The sequence below is a fragment of the Marmota monax genome, unplaced genomic scaffold (assembly GCF_021218885.2).
Source record: "Marmota monax isolate L192 unplaced genomic scaffold, Marmota_monax_Labrador192_F-V1.1 WCK01_AAM20220418_F8-fsc00138, whole genome shotgun sequence".
Taxonomy (NCBI): domain Eukaryota; kingdom Metazoa; phylum Chordata; class Mammalia; order Rodentia; family Sciuridae; genus Marmota; species Marmota monax.
The window spans coordinates 3680180-3701578 of NW_026692763.1; the positions used below are offsets into that span (position 1 = coordinate 3680180).

Here is a 21399-nt window from a genome sequence, read left to right on the forward strand (position 1 = left end):
AGTGGGCGGGGCCTGTGGGGGTGGCCACGCCTCCCTGCTGGGCCTTCGTCTGTGAGTGCAGGGTGTCCATTTGGCAGCAGCCCCTTGGGTCCTAAAGTGCCGTGGTTGAGAGCAAGTGCCTGGAGGTCAGAGAGACCTGGCTTCTCCACGCTTATGAGCTAGCAGCGTGGGGAGGTGGATAAAGAGAGAAGCGCATGGTGTCAGAGAGTTGCTGGGACGGATCGCTAGGGCTCCAGGGCCACGGTGAAAATGTGGTTTTTGTCTTGGGAGAGGTAAGAAGTCACTGGAAGGTTAACTCACCCATCAACCAACTTCAGTTTTACCTCTGGTCTTTCACAGTGCTCTCCTCCTCTCCATTTCAGCTACCAGTTCCCAGGCCACTAGTCATCACTGTCCAGGGTCACTGCCATTGCCTGAGTCTCCCTGATGCTGATCTGCTGCCTTAATGGTATCCTCTGTCCTGCAACTCTTTACTGAGCACCTCCCAAGTGGCCAGTCTCTGCAAATGCAGCAATAATAAAGAAAATAGGATCTCCATTACCCTGAGCCCAAGCCCAAGTGGTGGAGTGGTCTAGATAGTAAGTAAAAATTCAAGATAAAGTTCAGCGATGAAGCCTGGAGTGAACAGGAGGCACAGCAGCTCATCAGACTGTGGGACTGTTCCTTGTTGCCTTCCTACTGAGAGAAAAAGCAAAACAAAACAAAAACAAGATCCAGTAAAAAAGCCCCGTGCAGTGGCACATTCCTGTAATCCAGCCACTTGGGAGGCTGAGGCAGGAGGATCTCAAGTTTGAGGTCTGCCTCAGCAACTTAGTGAGACTCCATCTCAGGAAGAAGAAAAAGAGAAGATCCATTAAACAGTATGAGAACTGCTTTAAAGAAAACTCACATGGCAGTGCGGTGGCACATGCCTATAATCCTAGTGGCTCTGGAGGCTGAGGCAGGAGGATCACAAGTTCAAAACCAGCTTCAGCAATTTAGTGAGGCCCTAAACAACTCAGTGAGACCCTGAATAAAAAAGAAAAAAGGGCTGGGGATGTGGCTCAGTGGTAGAATACCCCGGGGTTTGATTCCCTGGTACAAAAAGAAAAAGAAAAAGAAAACTCACATGTGTAACTAGGAAAGTCCTTTCCAAGGGTGACATCTGAGCAGCAAGACGGATATTAAAATGACCTGACCATTTAGAAAGACCTGATCATTTAGTGCTCAGGATGAGGCAACAGTCAGGGGCAAAGGCCCTGGGGCACAAAAGGATTTGGATTTTTGGAGAGACAGAAGGAAGGACAGTGTGATGAGAGTGTGAGAGGCCAGAGAAAAAATAAAAAGATGAAACTAGAGCTGGATGGAGTCAGATCATGTGGGTCCTTGCAGGCCAGAGCCAGGGGTTTGCATTTTATCTCAAGTACAAAGGGAAGCTGTGCAAGAGTGTTTCGCTTTAAATTTTTTAGTTGAAATATAATATGAAAAATATACAATTGTAGCTATATATAAGCTTAATATATTTTTTTTTCTCCTGCACTACTGGGGAATAAAACCCAGGGCCTTGCACATGCTAGGCAAGTGGGCTCTACCACTGAGGACATTCCCAGCCACTAATTAATATTTTCATGAATCAAATATCCCTGTGCAACCAGCACCCCAAACAAGAAACAGACTTCACATTCCTGTCTCTGGTGACAGCAATGAGTTTTTACTTGCTTTCAGGCTTTAGATAAAGGGATCTCACAGTCTGTGCTCTCTCATGTCTGTCTGGCTTCTTTAGTGCAACCTCATGGTTGTGAGAACCATCTGTGTTTTCGAGGATGGCAATACTCTGTCACTGTGGAAGCCTTTTAATTGCAGGATGTCGTGATTTGAGTTGAGTTCTGGAAGGCTCCCTTGGCTCTCATGTGGGGAACAGACTGGAATGATAGGCGAAGGAAGATGGGTAGACAGGCAGGAGATGAAGGTACCTTGGCCCAGGTGCTGGCTATGGAAATGGGGGAAGCAGTCAGAATCGAGGTGTATTTTTCAGATGGACATTATAGAATTTGTGGGTAGAGCCAGGCATGGTGGCACATGCCTGTAATCCCAGCTACTTGGGAGACTGAGGCAGGAGGATCACAAATTTGAGACCAGCCCAGGCAACCCTGACTCAAAAAAATAAAAAAAAGGCCTGGGGATGTAGCTCACTGGTAAAGTGCTCCTGCGTTCAATCCCCAGTACTGAATAAAAGAAAAAGGAGAAGGAGAAGGATGACTTGTGGATAGATGGTGTGGGAGATGAGAGAATGAGAAGGAAGACTCAAGGATGTGGGGCTCATCGTTAAATTCCTTGGTCTTTTTTGTTGTTGTTGGGTACCGGGGATTGAACTCAGGGGCACTGGACCCACTGAGCCACATCCTCAGCCCCATTTTGTATCTTATTAGAGACAGGGTCTCACTGAGTTGCTTAGTGCCTCCCCATTGCTGAGGCTGGCTTTGAACTCACGATCCTACGGCCTCAACCTCCCGAACCACTGGGATTACAGGCGAGCTCCACCACACCCAGCAAATTCTTAGGCCTTTTATTTGTTGTTTGTTCTGTGGTCCTGGGGATGGAACCCAGAGCCTGACACATGTTCTCACTGGGCTACATCCCCCACACTCTTTTTTTTTTTTTTTGTTTTGAGGAAATAGATTAGTAACAGTCCCTTTTACTGTGATGGGATGCAGAATGAAGGACAATTATAGGGTGGGTTGGAGAGTTCCATTTTGAACAAGTTATGGTGGAAATACCACAGGAACACAGGGTGATTGGCTGTACATTCCAGTTGGCTTGGAAAGTTTGGGTTATGCCTGTGGTTCTACCATAATTAGTTAGCACCCCCTTTTGCTTTTAGAGGTGTCCCTGTTTAAATGATCAGTTATAGGTTCATCGTACTTACCTGGCATCCATGTGGACATGGTAGGAGTGCAATTGCTGGGTCAAGTAGACAATTGGATATTTGGATCAGAAATAGAAGTGCGTAGCTGAGAGCATGTAAAGTCATAGGGTCTGGGTAGAGGTCATCCTTAGCATGTGCAAGGTCCTGGGTTTGATCCTTAACTCCCCACCAAAGTCATGGAACTATAGGAAGCCACTTAAGGGGAGGTGATGCTAATAGAGAAGAGGGGGTCCCAGGGTCAAGCCAGCAGAAGAGACAGAAAAGATGAGGTATCGTGAGGTAGAAAGAATGGAGGGGCATGGAGTATGGATTTCAAGGAAGGAGAATGGTCCATTAGGGCTGGGGATGTGGCTCAAGCCGTAGCGCGCTCGCCTGGCATACGTGCTCCCTGGGTTCGATCCTCAGCACCACATACAAACAAAGATGTTGTGCCCGCCGAAAACTTTAAAAATAAATAAATAAATATTTAAAAAAAGAGAGAGAGAGAATGGTCCATTGCTGCCTGCTGTCAAGGACAGAGGTGTCCCCTTGGTGCTGAACACCAGGTCATCCAGGAAGGTGGCAACAGCAGTTTCAAAGAATAGTGGGCACAGGAGCAAGGCGTTTGGAAGGAAATGGGACCTGAGAATGTGTAGATACATGAGTAAATAACTCTTTCCATTGTGGCTGTGGAGGAGACCAAGAAATGGGTGTGACTTTAGGGGATGTGGCCTAAAGAGATGTCTTTTTGATTTTTTTAATTTAAAAAAATTGGGGGGAGGTACTTGGGATTGAACCCATGGGGCACTCTATCATTGAGCCCCACCCCCATTCTTTATTATTATTTAACTTTTGAGACAGGGTCTGGCTGAGTTTTACAGGCTGGCCTTGAACTTGCGATCTGCCTACCTCAACCTCCCAGGTAGCTGGGATTATGGATGTGTGTCAGTGTGCTCAGCTTCACTATGTAAATTTCAAATCCCTGAATGATATATAGTTTGTCTTGCATCTTTTGAAACCTTACATAAAGGTATCAGACTGTTCATTTCTTTCTTCAATTTGTGCCCCTCCACCTTGTAAGAGAAGTCTGTTTGGATATATGTGGTTTAACTTTGTTATTTTTCATGGTTGTAAATTTTTCCCTCTTTTCAAATGTAATAGTTACTTTGTTTTGTTTTTTCAGGCCTGGGCATTTAACCCTGGGGTGCTCCAACAATGAGCTATATCCTCAGCTCTTTTTATTTTTTATTTTTTTAAATTTTGAAAACGGTTCTTGCTAAGTTGTTGAGGCTGATCTTGAATTTATGATCCTCCTGCCTCAGCCTTCTGAGTAGCTGGGATTACAGGAGGGTGCCACCTCACCCAGTCCTGTTCTGTTCTGTTTTTGAGACTGGGTCTCGCTATGTTGACCAGGCTGGTCTTGAACTCTTGGGAAAAAGTGATCCCCTGCCTCAGCTGTCAGAGTAGTTGGGACTACAGGTATGTGCCACTGTAGCTGGCTTGCTTAGGTACCTTTTGACTCCATGGGGGAAAAAAAAATCTAAGTTTTTTTTTTTTTTTTAAAGAATTAAACGCTTCCCATTATAATTGGTTCTCAAGGACATATAATTGGTTCTCAAGGACATATATATGGTGTGGTGATGTGCTGGATGTCTTTTGGAATAACTGTGATAGTTATGGATGTTGCACAACTTGGTGTCTTCAAAAACACCAACCAAGCTGGGTGTGGTGGTGGCATGCCTGTAATCCCAGCAACTGGGGAGGCCGAGGTAGGAAGATCACAAGTTCGAGGCCAGCCTCAGCAGTTTAGGAAGGCTCTAAGCTACTTAGCAAAATCTTGTCTCAAAAAAAAAAAAAAAGAAAGAAAAAAAAAGGGTTTGGGGGATGTGGCTCAGTGGTTAAATGCCTCTTGGTTCAATCCTCAGTACCAAAATAAATAATAACTAAATATTTTGAAAACTAAAAAATTAAAAAAAAATTTAGAAGAAAGGGCTGGGGATGTCGCTTAATGGTAGAGTGCCCCAGGGTTCAATCAATCTCCAGTACTGCAAAACAAAACAAAACAAAAAATATACTGGTTGGGCATAAGAGATCCTAGTTATCCACCTCTCCGCTAATACTTGACATTGTCACATGTTTAATTCTGCCAATCCAATGAGTGTAAAATAGAATTTTCTATTTGTTTTTATGGTACTGGGGATTGAATCCAGGGGTGCTTTACTATTGAGCTCTTTTTAATTTTTATTTTGATAAGGAGGCTTGTTAAATTTCTGAAGCTGGCCTTAAATTTGAGATTTTACTGCCTCAGCCTCCAAGTTGGTGGGAATACAAGAGTGTGCCACTGCACCCAGCTCTGTATAACTTTTTTTTTTAAATACCTTTATTTTGTTTGTTTGTTTATTTATTTATTTATTTATTTTTATGTGGTGTTGGGGATTGAACCCAGTGCCTCATGCATGCTAGGCAAATGCTCTACCACTGAGCCACAACCCCAGCTCTTGGTATAGCTTTTACTGCCTTTGAGTTTTAAATCATGTAAACAAAAAGCCTGTTCAAAATTAAGTAAATAGAGCTGGGTGCGGTGGCGCATGCCTGTAACCTCAGTGATTGGGGAAGCTGAGGCAAGAGGATCACAAGTTCGAGGCCAGTCTTAGCAATTTATCAAGACCCTGTTTTAAAATAAAGAATAAATTTTTAAAAAGGACTGCATGGGGCTGGGGTTGTGGCTCGGTGGTAGTGTACTTGCCTAGTATGTGGAAAGCACTGGGTTTGATTCTCAGCCCCACACACAAATAAATAAAATAAAGGTCCATCGACAACTAAAAAATATTTAGGAAAAAAAAAAAAAAGGACTGCAGTTATAGCTCAGTAGTAAGGTAGCTCTGGGTTCAATTCCCAGTCTAAAAAAAAAAAAATGGGGATATAGCTCAGTTGGTAGAGTGCTTGCCTCACATGCACAAGGCCCTGGGTTCAATCCCCGGCACCACAAAAAAAAAAAAAAAAAAAAAGTAAATAGGATATAGTTCAGTGGTATAGCACTTGTATAGTATGCATGAGACCCTGGGTTCAATCCCCAGAACCACACAAAAAAGTAAATTTTAATAATATATTTTATTTAGCCTAATATATGTAACTAATGTGAAATGTTGGAGATACGTTTTTCTCATATAAAATATCTGAAATTTCACATTCACTTTACATTAAAGCAAGGCACAGGTGGCTAGTAGGCACTGTTAGTAGATGGTGCAGCTGTAAAGATGGCTGTGTAGAATGTGCCACATTACGTAGGAACAATCTATTTTCACTGTGCAGTGAGTTTCTAGAGGGTGGGCCCTGAGTCTCATTCCTCTACAACACTCCTCCACTGTGGGCAGGGGCTGGGGCTCAGTGGTAGAGCCCTTGGTTAGCGTGCGTAAGGCACTGGGTTGGATCCTCAGCACCACATAAAAATAAACAAATAAAATAAAGGTATTCTGTCCATCTACAACTACAAAAAAAAAAATTTTTTTTTTTTTTAAATACTCCTCCACTGAGTCTGTAGCATGGTGATTTGCTAGAGGTGCTCTACAAATTTTTGTTGGAAGAGACTGAACTCTGACCGTTGGCACACTTTTTTCTATAAAGCTGAAACTTGCCCACTAGAAAGTGGTACAGGGACTCCAGCTCTGCTCCCTAGGTCTTTATATGAGAATACACATAGATTCCTGTAAGTTTTTTTTTTTTTCTCTCTCTCTTTTTTCTTGAATCCAGGGAGTGTTCTACCATTGAGCTACACCTGGAGTTCAGCCACTCCCTCTTTTGGTATTGGGATTGAACCCAGGGTGCTTTCCCACTGAGCTACATCCCTGCCCCTTTGTTTGTGGGTTTTTAAAAAATATTTTTTGGTAGTTATAGATGGACAGGTGCCTTTATTTTGTTTGTTTATTTTTATGTGGTGCTGAGGATCCAACCTAGGGCCTCAAGCATGCTAGGCAAGCACTCTACCACTGAGCTACAGCTACAGCCCCTTTTATTTGTGTTTTGAGACAGGGTTTCTCTAAGTTGCCTAGGCTGGCTCCAAACTTTGGATCCTTCTGCCTCAGCCTCCTTAGTGCTGGAATTATAGGCACCAGCAGTTTTCTCTTTTATGAACTTAATATCCAAGAGTACTCCCCTTTCCTTCTTTGATATCTCCTTCTTTGAATAACTATTGGACTTTCTCATTCTAGGACTCATATCCACTTAGAAAATAATTTGTTATATAGGCTGAGCATCCGAATATCTGAAATCTAAAATGCTCCAAAATTCAGAATTCTTTGGTGCTGATATGATGCCACAAGACTGATGGGTCAATGTACACAAATTTTGTTCCATGCACAAAATTATTAATAATATTGTATAAAATTACCTCCAAGCTATGTGTATAAGGTGTATAAGAAACATAAATGAATTTTGTATATAGGTGTGGGGACAAGTGCTAGGCGTGTGAGTGGCAAACTGCTTACCCCGTAGGCACAGCCCTAGGCATGAGGCCATGTGTTACAGTCCCTATGCTCACTCCTCGACTGGTCACTGCGAGGACAGTTAGCAGAAATTGCATTGGTGGCTGCCTGTAATCTGCTTAGCTACTGCCTCAGTATATATACACGGTAACTGTGCAATAAAATCAGACCTGCTTCCTGCTTGGTCTCCAGAGGTCTTGATTAGCGACTCCGCAGCCACACTCTTCTCTACCCTGTTCCCTGGACCTCCTCGCTGGATGAGAGAGAGCCTACGCACATAGGCTTCAGTTTCATCCCCAAGATTTATCATCACCTAAATGAAAATATTCTAAAATCTGAAAAAATTGGAAATCCAGAAATACTTCGGATCCTAAACATTTTAAATAAGGGATACTCAACCTGTAATCTAATCATTTCTTATGTTGATCTTTTAGTTTCACAACCACAGTATAAGCTCCTAAATACCATGGGTGAGAGCTGGGTGTACGGGCACATACCTGTAATTCCTGGAGGCTGAGGCAGGAGGATTTCAAGCTCTAAGCTAGCCTCAGCAACTTAGATCTTGTCTCAAAAAATAAAAAGGGCTGGGGTTATGGCTCAGTGGTAGAGCACTTGCCTAGCACATGTGAGGCACTGGGTTCAATCCTCAGTACCGCATAAAACAATAAACAAAATAAGGGTATTGTGTCCATCTATAACTAAAAATACTTAAAAAGGGAGGGGGCTGGGGATGTGGCTCAGTGGTTGAATATTCTTATGTTCAATCCCTGGCACCACATAAATAAATAAATAAATAAATAAATACCACAGCAAGCTGGGCACAAGTGGTCTCCACTCCAGGCAGCCTCTGTTATAGGCCTCCTCTTGGCACTGATGTGTACAGTATTTCTCATTTCTTCCAATGGTCAGATATTTGCCCCATTTCCATTTTTGAACTTGAGAAATCATAGAATTTCAGATCTGAAAAGTTCTGTTTTTATCTCTTTGTTTTTCAGCCAAGGAGAAGGAAGAGCCATGAAAGTTATCTTGCCCCAGATGCCAGTTAGCACCAGAGTCAATGACCAGCAGTAGCCCTAATCCCCATGCTGGGCCAGTGTTTCCTCTACCTGCTCTCTTCCCACTCCTGCTGAAAAATACTCATGCTCTGTCTAGTCCTCCAAGGTAGCCAAGATGCCTTCTGGGGTTGACTATTTTGCAGAGAGTCCCAGGAAGCAGCAAAGAAGATGGGGGCCTCAGCACAAGGAAGATCTGGTGGAGGAGGTATGCGAGTGTGGGTCCTGGGGCTGGGGGGTGGAAGGAAACAGCAGTGGGTTAAAGTTAACACCAAACAATGATGCAATCACGGAATCCAAAATGAGTGCAGGTCGCTTTAAGAAAGGAGTAGCTGTAATCTGAAGCCTGCAGGACGCTGGGTTGAAAGGCAGCTTGCTGGAGCCCCTCTGTGTGCTTCTGAGAGGTTCCTGGCTGGGAGTGGAGCTGCAGCAAAACTCAGGTAAAGCCGCTCCTGTCCCGTCTGTGTCTGTGCATCAGGGGAGGTTGGGAGAGGTTCCCCTGGGCCCAGGGGACTGCAAGAGGCTGGGGTACCCCAGGGAGCAGAAAAGAGGGGTGCAAAGAGGAGGAGGTGGTGAGGCAGTATGCCCCGAAACTTGGCCATCAGGCTGAGTGGATGGGAGAGGGCAGAGGGAATGGGAGACAGAAGACCCGGAGCCAGTTACCCCCAAACCCCCACAGCTATAGAAGACACTGGAAGGACTTTTGAATGGAGTGAGTGGGGACAATGGAGTGGGGGGGGTGTGATGGGGAAGTTCTGAGTCAGGTCTGAGCAGCACCCAAAAGGGAAGGACACTCTCAGGGAGCTGCCTCTGCCAGGGGCAGTGGGGAAGGTGTCCCTCCAGCAGCCCAGCCTGGCTTCCGCTCACTCAGCTCTCTGACACTTTTCCAAAACCAACTGGTGCTGATTTCAAAGGTAGTTTCCCAGTGCCACCAGGCAGCTGTCCTGCTGAGGACTGGGATGGAATACGGCAGGGTCCCTCTGTTCTGTCCCCACAATTCTCTTTGGCCACATGATTTGTGAGTAAAGGCTGGGAGTCACATGAGGTCATGGCCTTTTGCAAATAACAACCACTGTTTAGCTCCACCAGTGCAAGGGGTTTGGGGCTTAGCTCTCCCAGCCCATCCTTCACATTCCCTGGGGTAAGCCACAGCTGGGAAGGCTTGGTCTGAGCCAAAGAAAAGCTGCAGGCTTCCCCAAACCCCATCTTTGTTTGGTCTAGGTCTGTCCACCAGGATTTCAGACCCCTTGGGGGTGGGCTGGGGTGGGGACCCAGGGCTGGTCCTTCTGGGGTGTGTGGAGAGGTGCTACTCTGGGGCAACTTGCCCTGACTCATTTAGGTTCCAAGATTTCAGGAAAAAACCTTGCCTGGGGACTGGTGGTGACACCATGGGTGGGTCAGAGGAGACCCCTAGAAACCCTTGTTTCCAGAGCCAGGGGAGAGGGAGGTGCCCTTCCTTGCACTATGGCCATGTGGCTTAAAGGCTGTGTGGTTCTGGGAGGAGGCGGAGGAGGAGCAATGGTGTTTGTCTCACAACTGGGTTTAATCTGAAACACATGTACTGGCTTAAATTTATCCTCTCAGCTTGAAGTCATCACAGTTCCTGTGCCTCTAGATTTGTGGCAGAAAGGAAGGCTGATCTTGGGCAGCAGGGATCATATTCACCTCCTTTCCATGCCCTCCCCACCCTGTAGGCGGGGAGTCTGACTCCAGTACTGCCCTTTGGCCAGGATGGCATCATTGTCTCTGTGCCCCTGGCCAGCCAATGGTTGCCTGCCCCAGCCCACACAACAGTCATCTTTCACAGGGCCTTGCATGTGCTCTGAGGGATACCCCTTACAGACCCTTAATTTCTGCCCTCTCAGTCCCCTGGCTTTAATCTCTCCACTTCCTTAATCCCTATGGCTTGAGGTGGCAGATTCAAAGACATGCCACTTACACTACCTATCCCTGCATCTAGCTCTGGGGCTGGCTTTGGACCCCTGTGCCTTCCCCTGACAGGTTCCCTCACCTCATCTTCTGTCCTCAGCCTACCCATTTGGTGACAATTCTCTATCACATAATTGGGCACTTGGACTCTGTAGGGACTCAAGAAGGTCCTCTTTTCAAGTGCATCAGAATTGCTTCCTTATGTACTCTGCCAGGGTGACCCTGTCTCCTCCCTTTTCTCTCCATTTCCTACTGCTGCAAGAGGAACCCCGAGCAGACAGCTTTCCCTCTAGTCTCGCCTCCCCCTGCATCTCACTGAATTTTCAGTCTCCAATAAACCAGTCTCTTGAGGCTCAGGCAAGGGAGGCTCCTGACAGCGCAGGGTGGGGTCTGCTGGGTGGAGAGCAATTGCAATAGTGGATGGCGTTGAGGTCTCTGTCCTGTGCCTCAGAAAGCTTTTCCTGTAGTCTCAATGGATGGTTCCTCCCTGAGCAGCAGGGCAGCCAAGTGGAAGAGCAGCTGGCTGAGAACACAGGGCTCCCTGGAACTCTCACTCAGAGCAGCGGGAAAGGAGGGCTTAGAAAGCTGAGGGTGGTTCCTGCCAGGCGTCCTGCCTTAAGCTGAGCAAACTCAGAGAGTTTCTTTTGTTGCCTTTCATGTACTACAGTGTTGTCTGGTGGATTATCAGATTTAATTTTAAGGACTTTAGCCAACAATCACACACTGCACTCTTAACTTTTCTGATCCAATTTGCTCTGGGAAGACAGAAAAATTGGTGTGTGTGTGTGTGTATGTGTGTGTGTAAAAGGATGAAGATAGAGCCTCAGGGTACGTATGTTGCAGGATAGACAGATGGAGGGAGACCAAGGAGCAGCCAATGGTCCTGGCTACTGACTTTGTAGCTAGAAGACCTTCTGGAGTTGGGCATGATGCTACACGCCTATAATCCCAGCAACTAGGGAGATTGAGGCAGGAGGATTGCAAGTTCGAGCCCAGCCTCAGCAATTTAGCAGGTTACTTTCTCAAAATAAAATACAAAAAGGATTGGGGATGTAGCTCAGTGGTAAAGCACCCCTGGCTTCAATCCCCAATACCAATACATAATAAGTAAGTAAATAAATAAATAGAATGCCTCTTGGAAGATTATATCTGTGACCTCCCCCCAGCTGCCTTTATCCCCTCCCATCCCTAGATCCTGACTCCAGGGGAGTGCAGAGATGAGGTGAATACAGGAGAATAGAGAGCCCTAGACCCAGATTTGAGTTGTCCCTTGTGGTCCAGCTGCCAGACCAGAGGCTGGACAGAGGGGCTTCTGCTGGGGAAGATGAAAAAAATGTGGGTGGTCTTACCAAGAAGTAGGAAGCTTTAACCTGAAGGAAAGAAGGAGTTTAAGAGCTAATTTTGAGCTGGGCTGGGCTGGGGTGGGGGTATGGCTTTACATGGGAGCCATGAAGCCATAGGATTCTGGTTGAAGGGGGACACATTCAGCCCTGGGTGCCTACCAATCTCTAATTGTAAGTGCTGCTAAGACATTATCTAATTTTTAATTCTCATAACAATAGGTAAGTACTTTATTCATTTATTGTAATACTAGGGATTGAAACCAGGGGCCTTGCTAGGCAAGTGTTCTACCACAGAGCCACATCCTCAGCCCATTTATTTATTTATTTATTTATTTATTGTTTTGAGACCAGTTCTAACTAAATTGCCCAGGCTGCCCGAATTTATAATCCTCCTGCCTCAGCCTCCTAAGTAGTAGGGATTACAGGTGTGTGCCACAGTGCCCAGTTGATTTACATTTTGCAAGGAAAAAAATTATTTTTTTTAGAAGCAATTAACTTCCAGAATCAAGATTTGAACCTAGGCAGTCTGACCCTCGACCCTGCATTGCTAACCATGAGGGGAAGAACTCTTGAAATGGAAATGAGAAGGGAATGAACTCCCTTAGGCCACGGGTTTCAGGCCAGAGGAATTCAAGAAGGGTTTGAGAACTTGTGTGGGCTGGACCAGATGCTCCCATTCTTGATATTCAGTGATTCTACAGAGACTTGGTTCTGCCCCCACTGCTTTGGGAAAAAGGGTCCGAATCCTATCAAATGAGCTGGCGGGGTGCCTCCAGGGAAAAGCCTCATACATTTGTGCCAGGTCATACTCCATGCAGAGGAGCCCACTGCTGGGTCTTTACAGCTCTGGAGTTTTAGGTTTAAGGTGGGTCCTGGGACAGACAGCATGGGATAAGGGCACAGCTCCTGGGGGACAGTGGGTGAGAGGCAGGTACAGGATGGGGAGGACCCTGCTAGAAGGCAGTCATCCTCAGGCTGAGGATCCATTTCTAGGCTGGGAAGTTATTTCCCTTGCTCATTCCCCGTTCTGCCCTGGTTGGTGGGCTAGGGGAGTGGCCTGTTCCTCTCTATCTCTTCTAGGTCCAGGATGCAGGTTCTTGTGCTACTGCTCTGGACTGGATCCCTGCTTGGGTACAGCAGCTGCCAGAATGTCGCTGGTAGCTCCGAGGTCAGTGGGGATGGGAGGGCAGGTGGGGGCATCCGCTGTCCCAGCCCCTCCTTAACAGGCGGCATGGGAGATAGGACAGGGAGCTGGCACTTGGGTTCTAAGCCAGGCTCTGGCCTTTATTCCTCGAGGGCATTGGTTTCTTCAGCAGCAAAACAGAGAAAATGTCTTGCCTTGTCTTTCAAGGGATAGAGTGGGGACAGAAACAAGATCCCAAACAGTGAAAATCCAAAAGCACTTGAACAAGTCCAAGGTGCCCCTTCTGTCAAGATCTTTCCTCATTTACATGTACTACTTGTGGGGTTCATTGAGTGGGTGATGTTCTTGAGTATTTGTTCCCATGCTGACCAGGGGCACAGCAAAGGATAAATGAGCGCAGATGGACCTCTCTCCTGGCCAGAGGGCACAGTAGGGTTGCAAAGGTAGATACAGGCACTTGGAGGAAAGCCTCTGCTATATGACAGTGTGTAAGGTGGCTGGCTGTGTCACACGTCAGACAAGGCAGCTAGGAACTATCAGCTGGAGCCCTGGACTTTGTCATGGACTCTGAGTTTGAATTCTGGCTTGGTGACCTTAGACAAGTGACTCTTACCTCAGTCTCTGTTTCCTTACAGGGCCATTGTGGCCTTTCATTTATTTCTTACCTACTGAACACCTACTCTGAAGCTGCTGGGGATGGGTAGAAATGTAAAAGAATTTATTCTTGCTTTCAAGGAACTCAAATTCTTTTGAGATATTAGTTTTTTTTTTTTTTTTTTTTTTTGGTATCAGATACATATATCAACCAGTATGAATTGAAATTAGTTAAAAAGAACTAGAAAAGGTAGTTTTGGGTGTAGCTCAGTGGTAGAGTGCTTGCCTAGCATGTGTGAGGCCCTGGGTTCTATCCCCAGCATTGCTAAAAGAAGAAAGGAGGGAAAAAAAAAGAAGAAGAAATGGTAGGTAGCTAATAAGTGGCAGCAGATGCTGCAAAACGATCAGAAAACCAGAAGTGCCCTTTAGATAGGGGTGGTCAGGGAAAATTTGTGATGGAGGAAAAGACATCTGGTCATGAAAGACAGGGAGGCAGAGACTTGGGAGCAGTCAGCAAGGGTGAGCAGATGGGAGCCTGGTGTGGCCTGAGTATAGGGTTTCTTGGGGAGTGGGGAGGAGAGTTCCTTGCCTTTTTTGGAGGTGGGGAATCAAACCCAGAGCCTTTCATTTATTAGGCAAGCACTCTATCACCAAGCTGCAGCCCCAACACTTTTTTATTTTTTACTCTGAGACAGGGTCTCATTAAGTTTCCCAGGCTGCCTTCAAATTTATAATCCTCCTGGCTTAACCTCCCGAGTGGTTGGGATTAGAGCTGTGTGCCACCAAGCCCAAGTGCCATTTTGAAAACAGTGTGTCAGGCTTGCAGCTCACAGGTCACAAGTGTTTAAACCTGGCCAGACAATTTCTCTTCTGGGCAATTTCTCCCCAGCAGAGAGCTCCTGCTTACCAGGGAGCAAACTCATCCCAATTCTTAAGACTAAACATAATAAGGGGCCAGAATAAAAACCCCACCCAAAGCCACAGGAGACATTATTCACTGTGTGTCTCTACTAGTCCTCATCCTCTAATCCAGGACTTCCTGTCACCCATCAGGGTTCCTTGGCTCCTGATAGCACAGGGGAACCAGTGGAGGAGGAGGACCCTTTCTTCAAAGTACCTGTGAACAAACTGGCAGCAGCTGTCTCCAACTTTGGCTATGACCTGTATCGCTTGAAATCCAGTGCGAGTCCCACGGCCAACGTACTGCTGTCCCCGCTCAGTGTGGCTACTGCTCTCTCTGCCCTTTCACTGGGTGAGTGAGCAGCTGCAAAAGGCCCCAGGTGGACCTGGGAGGAGTCCCCCACTGGGTCTGTGTGTGTGTGGCTCCAGGATGGGGAAGGGGTGTTGGGAAGGTGGCCCTGGCAGGGTACTAGTCTGTATACATGGGAGCTTGAGGGCTACACACCCACAATTCCCACCACTTATGGACACGATGACCTTACTGCTCATTCATCCCTTCCTTAAAAAAGCTGTGCTATGTGTCAGCCATTCACTCAGGTCCTGGGGATCTAACTGCCTGAGTTCACTCTCAGTGGGATCTAACTGCCTGAGTTCACCCTCAGTGGGTCACAGCTGAGTTCACAGGGGGCAATGATGAATAGGTAACCACAAAACAATCCCAACCACTACCAAAAAAAAAAAAGTGTTTGGTTTGGTGATGGAAGTGCAGGGACTTTGCCTCACCCTTACCTTTACCTCTCTCTAGGTTGGTGCCACTAAGATTTTTTTTTTTTTTTAGAGAGAGAGAGAGAGAGAGAGAGAATTATTTATTTATTTTTTTAAAGAATTTGTTGCTTTTTTTTTAAGAGAGAGAGAGAGAGAGAGAGAGAGAGAGAATTTTTAATATTTATTTTTTAGTTTTTGGTGGACACAACATCTTTGTTTGTATGTGGTGCTGAGGATCGAACCCGGGCCGCACGCACGCCAGGCAAGCATGCTACCGCTTGAGCCACATCCCCAGCCCGAGAGAGAATTTTTTAATATTTATTTTTTAGTTTTCAGTGGACACAACATCTTTATTTTATTTTGATGTGGTGCTGAGGATTGAACCCAGTGCCCTGTGCATGCCAGGCGAGCGCGCTGCCGCTTGAGCCATATCCCCAGCCCCAAAGAAAATCTTTAAGCATGCAGTTACTTTGCTTCCATTGCCCTCAAATTCCTTGCCCACCAAGAATGTCTGCAGTATTGGCTTATTTAGGCTTTTGGCACACAAAACAGAATAGGAGCATAGGGGTGGGGTGGTGGCTCAGTGGTAGAGCACTTGCCTTGCATGCATGAGGCACTGGGTTCGATCCTCAGCACCTCATAAAGGCATTGTGTCCATCTACAACTAGAAAGATTAATAATAATAATAAAGAATAGGAATATAGTCTCCCTGTCTTGGCGGAGGCCTGACTGAGCCGGCAGGCAGTTATCAAGGCTCCTGTGCTTGTCTCTCTGGCAGGAGCGGAACAGCGAACAGAATCTACCATCCACCGGGCTCTCTACTATGACTTGATCAGCAACCCGGACATCCACAGCACCTACAAGGAACTCCTTGCCACCGTCACTGCCCCCCAGAAGAACCTCAAGAGTGCTTCCCGGATTGTCTTTGAGAAGAGTCAGTTGCCTTTCCAGCCTGAGGGGCTCTGTGCTCTATGCCAGGGATTTCTCTTAAACAACAGACCACGTGTGCTCAGGCCAGGCCTGGCACTGGTGGGCAGGAAGGGATCTGTGAGCCCAAAGAGGATCAGAAAGAGGAAGTAGGTTCAGTGGGAGGGTGCGAGGAAGGCAGTAACGTGAAGAAGAACAGCAATAGGTGAAATCTGTTGCTCCCTGTCCAGTTCCTGGGGAAGCTGGCAGAGGTCCTGTGGAGTCATGGGAAGATGCTGAGCAGGAAGCTGGAGCCTGCTGAGTGGTCAACTAGAACCTAAGCCCAGCATGTTCTCAAAGAGAGGGCGCTGACTCAGCTCTCGGACACTAACCTCTGTTCCACCTCTTTTCAGAGCTGCGGATAAAATCCAGCTTTGTCTCACCACTGGAGAAGGCCTATGGGACCAGGCCCAGAATCCTGACTGGCAACCCTCGAGTGGACCTTCAGGAGATTAACAACTGGGTACAGGCCCAGATGAAAGGGAAAATTGCCAGGTCCACAAGGGAAGTGCCCAGTGAAGTCAGCATCCTCCTTCTTGGTGTGGCTTACTTTAAGGGTGAGGGTTTCTCCACTTCTCTTTGTCCAAGGGTGGATGGCAGGTGTCAGAGGGGGCTGAGAAAGAGGCAAAGTCAAAGACCTTGCCCAACACAAACCCAGGGAGAATGCTAGAGGAGGATATAAGAACTGCAGGTACCTAAAGTATGCCTGCTTGTCATCTACCAAGTGCCCAGAAAGTATCTGATAAGTGTCTACGTGGTGTAAAAGCCTGATTGGCGTTGGGCACTGTGTTAGATTTCTGGCTTTTGAGTTAGACCAGGTTTAAATCCTGGCTCTGCCTTTATGAGTTGCATGACCCTGCACAAGTTTCAGAATGTTTCTGAGTCTATTTCTCATCTTTAATGTGCAGGTCACACGCTGACTTCGTAGACACTTTATATGTCTTCTCAGCACCCCTACAGCTATAACTGGAACACAACAGGTGCTCAGTAAACTATTGTTAGTTATCTACCAAAATTTTTCTAGGTATTAGTGACGTACCCAGAGACTGTTCCACAGGTCTCATTCTGAAGCCAGTGCTATTCAGATAAGGCTTTGCAGAGAGTGGTTTGAGGGATCGTCCCCTTAAAATGCTTTATGACCATTAATCAGGTAGTAAGTAGCAAGAGTGAACCCCTAAATTCCTAGAGAAAAGTCTGATGGCTTCCTATTTCAAGCATTGATCTCCAGGGAGTGAGAGAGTCGTAGTCACAGACCCAGTATATTCAAAGCCACATTAAACCAAAGGAGCTTGGTAATCCATTCAAATCAACTTATTAGCTTCTGAGTTTTCTGGACCTATTTGCTTGCAGAGGGTCCTGGAAATACTGAGGTCCAAACAATACCTGCCAACATGGAGCAGCTATTCCCTCAGGTGTCAATACAGAGCCACTGAGGACTAAGATTTCTTTGGGCAATTTTCAGTAGTGGGCTTTGGAGATACAGTGTGATCCCATGGCCTTTCTGGTCACTGGGGCTCAGGATACTCTGTTAATTTCATTTCAGGGCAGTGGGTAACAAAGTTTGACACCAGAAAGACTTCTCTGCAGGATTTCCACTTGGATGAGGAAAGGACTGTGAGAGTCCCCATGATGTCAGACTCTAAGGCCATTTTACGCTATGGCTTGGATTCTGATCTCAACTGCAAGGTCTGTAGGGGTGAAGTCAATGGAGGGTGGTGGGAGAGGTCTTAGAGAGGCAGAATGGTATAGCAGAAAGATATACTTTTAAAATTCTACAGCTATCTGAATTTGGCCAGCTGTGTGACTTTGAGCAAGTAAATAACATCTCTCAAGTCAGGTGTGGTGGCGCATGCCTGTATCCCAGCAACTCAGGAGGCTAAGACAGGAGGATCACAACTTTAAGGCCAGTCTTAGAAACTTAGTGAGACCCTATCTCAAAATAAAAAAAATAAAAAGGGCTAGGGATGGAGATCAGGGGTAAAGTGACCCTGAGTTAAATCTCTAGTACCAAAAACTAAAACAAAATACATCTGAAAACCTTTCTTCTCAAAATTGGGTGAGAGGTAGTTGTAAAAACTTATCCTCTCAGGACTTGGTATTAGGTTTAAGGTAATGAAAAATGGATCCTCAAATTTTGGCACTCAAATATTGATGTCTTTTCATTTTTGGGGGGGATATTGGGAATTGAACTCCCTGGGACTCTCTACCATAAGCTATGTTGATACCTTTTCTTTCTTTCTTTTTTTTTTGTGTGTAATCCAAGCTTGTATTTTTATTTTATTTTTAAATTTAAATAATTTTATTTTATTTTTATTTTTTTTATTTTTAATATTTATTTTTTAGTTATCGGCAGACACAACATCTTTGTTTGTATGTGGTGCTGAGGATCGAACCCAGGCTGCATGCATGCCAGGCGAGTGCGCTACCGCTTGAGCCACACCCCCAGCCCTTAAATAATTTTAAATTAAATCAGTTTTAAATAAGTTGGATGACTTTTTAAAAACCTTTATTTTATTTATTTATTTTTATGTGGTGCTGAGGATCGAACCCAGTGCCTCACACATGCTAGGTAAGTGCTTTACCACTGAGCCACAACCCCAGCCACTGTATTTATTTATTTATTTAAATAAATGACAGCAGAATGCATTACGATTCTTTTTTTTTATAACTTTATTTTTTTATTTTTATGAGGTGCTGAGGATCGAACCCATATGCTAGGCCAGCGCTCTACCACTGAGCCACAATCCCAGCTCCCCATTACGATTCTTATTACACATAAACAACACAATTTTTCATATCTCTGATTGTATATAAAGTATGTTCATACCAATGATATATTTTCTTGAGAACTTTTGTGTTTAGAATTAAGAACCAAACTCCACAAACTGTTACAAACTCCACAAACTGTTACAAACTCCACATTGCTGGCTTTCTAAGGCTTTCGTGCATACCTGACTTCTTGTAATTCTGTCAGTAGTTCTTATCCCTTTTTTGGGCTATGGATGTCTTTAGGACAATAGTGCCTGAAATACTACAGGATAAATGCCACTTGTGCACATGAACCCATTTCTGTAAGATCCCAGGGGGTTCTTGGGACCCTGATACTATTTTTTTCTGTGGGCCTTAGGTTAACAATTTTTGGTCAAAAACTCTATGATATTGCTGCTTTTGTATTGCTGTGTCCAAGACTCCCATTTCTAGTTCAATTATCTGCACAGAACAGATGATCAATCAATAAATTAATGTTGGCAAGTGGATGTGGGGAGAAAACAGAGACCTGAAATTCAATTCTACTTCTTTAGAACTATACCAGAAAATTCTTTCCACAGATAACTTCAGTTGGTATTAGGCTAAGAAGAGTATGACTTAAGTCTTGCTAAGTTACCCAGACTGGCCTTGAACTTGAGATTTTCTTGCTTTACTCAGGCTCCTGAGTTAATGGGATTATAGGTGTGTTCTTCTGTGCATTTTCTTTTCTTTTTCTTTTTGTAATACTGGGGATTGAACTCAGGACATGAGGTCAAACAAACAAACAAAAAGAAATACTTCTCCGTCCATTGACCATGATGCTAATAGCCCATATACATAATTCTAATTTGCTGCTTTCAATCTTTTGCACACGAGGCAAGCACTCTAGCACTGAGCCACATCCCTAGCCTTAAAGCCTGTTTTTTTTTTTGGGGGGTGGGTGGGTAACTGGGGATTGAACTCAGGGGCACTCAACCACTGAGCTACATCCCCAGACCTATTTTGTATTTTATTGAGAGATAGGGTCTCACTAAATTGCTTTTGCTGAAGATGGGTTTGAACTCTTGATCCTCCTGCCTCAGCTTCTTGAGCCACTGGGATTATAGGCATGCGCCAATGTACCTGGCCCAAAGCCTACTTTTTGAAGGAATATTCAGAGATGACTTTCTGCCAGAAAACAACAACCTAGGAGACAACTGTTACATAGATCAGGGTCTCAGGACACACAAGGCCTGGGCCCCACCAGAAGAAAGAGGAAGACAGCTCTTGGTGTATGTCCATTCCTAAGCTCTTGGGCTGTAAAGGGCTGACCCTTATGCCTCCTCTCTGTTGTTTCAGATTGCCCAGCTGCCCTTATCCGGAAGCATGAGTATCATCTTCTTCTTGCCCCTGAAAGTGACTCAGAACTTGACCTTGATAGAAGAGAGCCTCACTTCTGAGTTCATTCATGACATAGACCGAGAACTGAAGACTATCCAAGCAGTCCTGAGCATCCCCAAGCTGAAGCTGAGTTATGAAGGCGAAGTTACCAAGTCCATACAGGAGATGAGTATGTTTGCCACACCCCTTTGCTCTCGGTGGGTGGGGTAGCATGAAATGTTCAAGCATTCTGCCTTGCTAAGCAGAACTCAAGAGCTCTATGGCCTTTGTGGAAGGCCCTGCGCATGTTCTCACATGTCCTCCATTTTACTAGTTCTGGAGGGGAAGACTGAACTGGCCTTCCTGTCACTCATTCCTCAGCCCCATCACAGGTCCTGTAATAGAAGCTCAGAATACTGCCCCTCCAGACAGGTCTGTTTGACCTGTTTTTTTTTTTTTTTTTTTTCTTTTTAATATTTCTTAGCGGTCAATGGGCCATTACTTTATTTATTATTTATATGCGGTGCTGAGGATCAAACCCAGGGCCTTACACATGCCAGGCAAGTGCTCTACCACTGAGCTACAGCCGCAGCCTGTTTGACTGGGATTTCCCCAAGCTGAAGTGCTCAGGGGTGGAGCACTTACCCCTCAGCCTGCTCAGAGGTCTACATAATTCACAGAAGATCAAAAGCAGGGCTCCATTCCAGCTTGCTTGCCTTTTTGAGAATCAGGATATAGGATTTAGGATTTATCCTGTTGTGTTGGATATGGGTGGGTTTTAATGGGAATCTCTATCTTTGCAGAACTGCAATCCTTGTTTGAGTCACCAGACTTCACCAAGATCACAGGCAAACCTATCAAGCTTACCCAAGTGGAACACAAGGCTGGTTTTGAGTGGAATGAGGATGGGGCAGGAACCACCCCGAGCCCAGACCTCCAGCCTGCCCACCTCACTTTCCCCCTGGAATATCACCTTAACCAACCTTTCATCTTTGTACTGAGGGACACGGACACAGGAGCCCTTCTCTTCATAGGCAAAATTCTGGACCCCAGGGGCACTTAATGCTCCACTTCAACATTCTAGAACCCTAGAAGAAAACCCCAGGAGGGATGACAGATTATACATTACATGAAGGATGCCCCTAGTTTCAATGTATACTTTGCAATAAAAGAGCTTTCTCCTTAACTTTTGTTACTTTGTTCCGCTTCCAATTTTGAGCTATGAAGATACATT

General features: G+C 45.5%; 1 protein-coding gene and 1 non-coding gene across 2 annotated transcripts; both read left to right on the forward strand.

Moving 5' to 3' along the window:
- The first annotated feature begins 601 nt into the window (after window positions 1–601).
- On the forward strand, window positions 602–689 carry LOC124094350 (small nucleolar RNA U83B). Its single transcript, XR_006852204.1, has one exon. It is a non-coding gene; the product is annotated as a small nucleolar RNA U83B (small nucleolar RNA).
- Window positions 690–8722: 8033 nt separating this feature from the next.
- Serpinf1 (serpin family F member 1) lies at window positions 8723–21351 on the forward strand. Its single transcript, XM_046446934.2, has 8 exons — window positions 8723–8857; window positions 12770–12857; window positions 14481–14679; window positions 15871–16026; window positions 16412–16615; window positions 17602–17744; window positions 20145–20355; window positions 20969–21351. The coding sequence occupies exons 2-8, from the start codon at window positions 12777–12779 to the stop codon at window positions 21226–21228; spliced, it is 1254 nt and encodes a 417-aa protein (XP_046302890.1). The 5' UTR covers window positions 8723–8857; window positions 12770–12776; the 3' UTR covers window positions 21229–21351.
- Window positions 21352–21399: the final 48 nt, after the last annotated feature.

Bases quoted from the DNA above. Each gene is read 5' to 3' on its own strand.
- Serpinf1 (XM_046446934.2), top strand. From the start codon at position 12,777: ATGCAGGTTCTTGTGCTACTGCTCTGGACTGGATCCCTGCTTGGGTAC. The intron at 12,858-14,480 runs GTCAGTGGGGAT...GTCACCCATCAG, and splicing joins ATGTCGCTGGTAGCTCCGAG to GGTTCCTTGGCTCCTGATAG. The intron at 16,616-17,601 runs GTGAGGGTTTCT...ATTTCATTTCAG, and splicing joins TGGTGTGGCTTACTTTAAGG to GGCAGTGGGTAACAAAGTTT.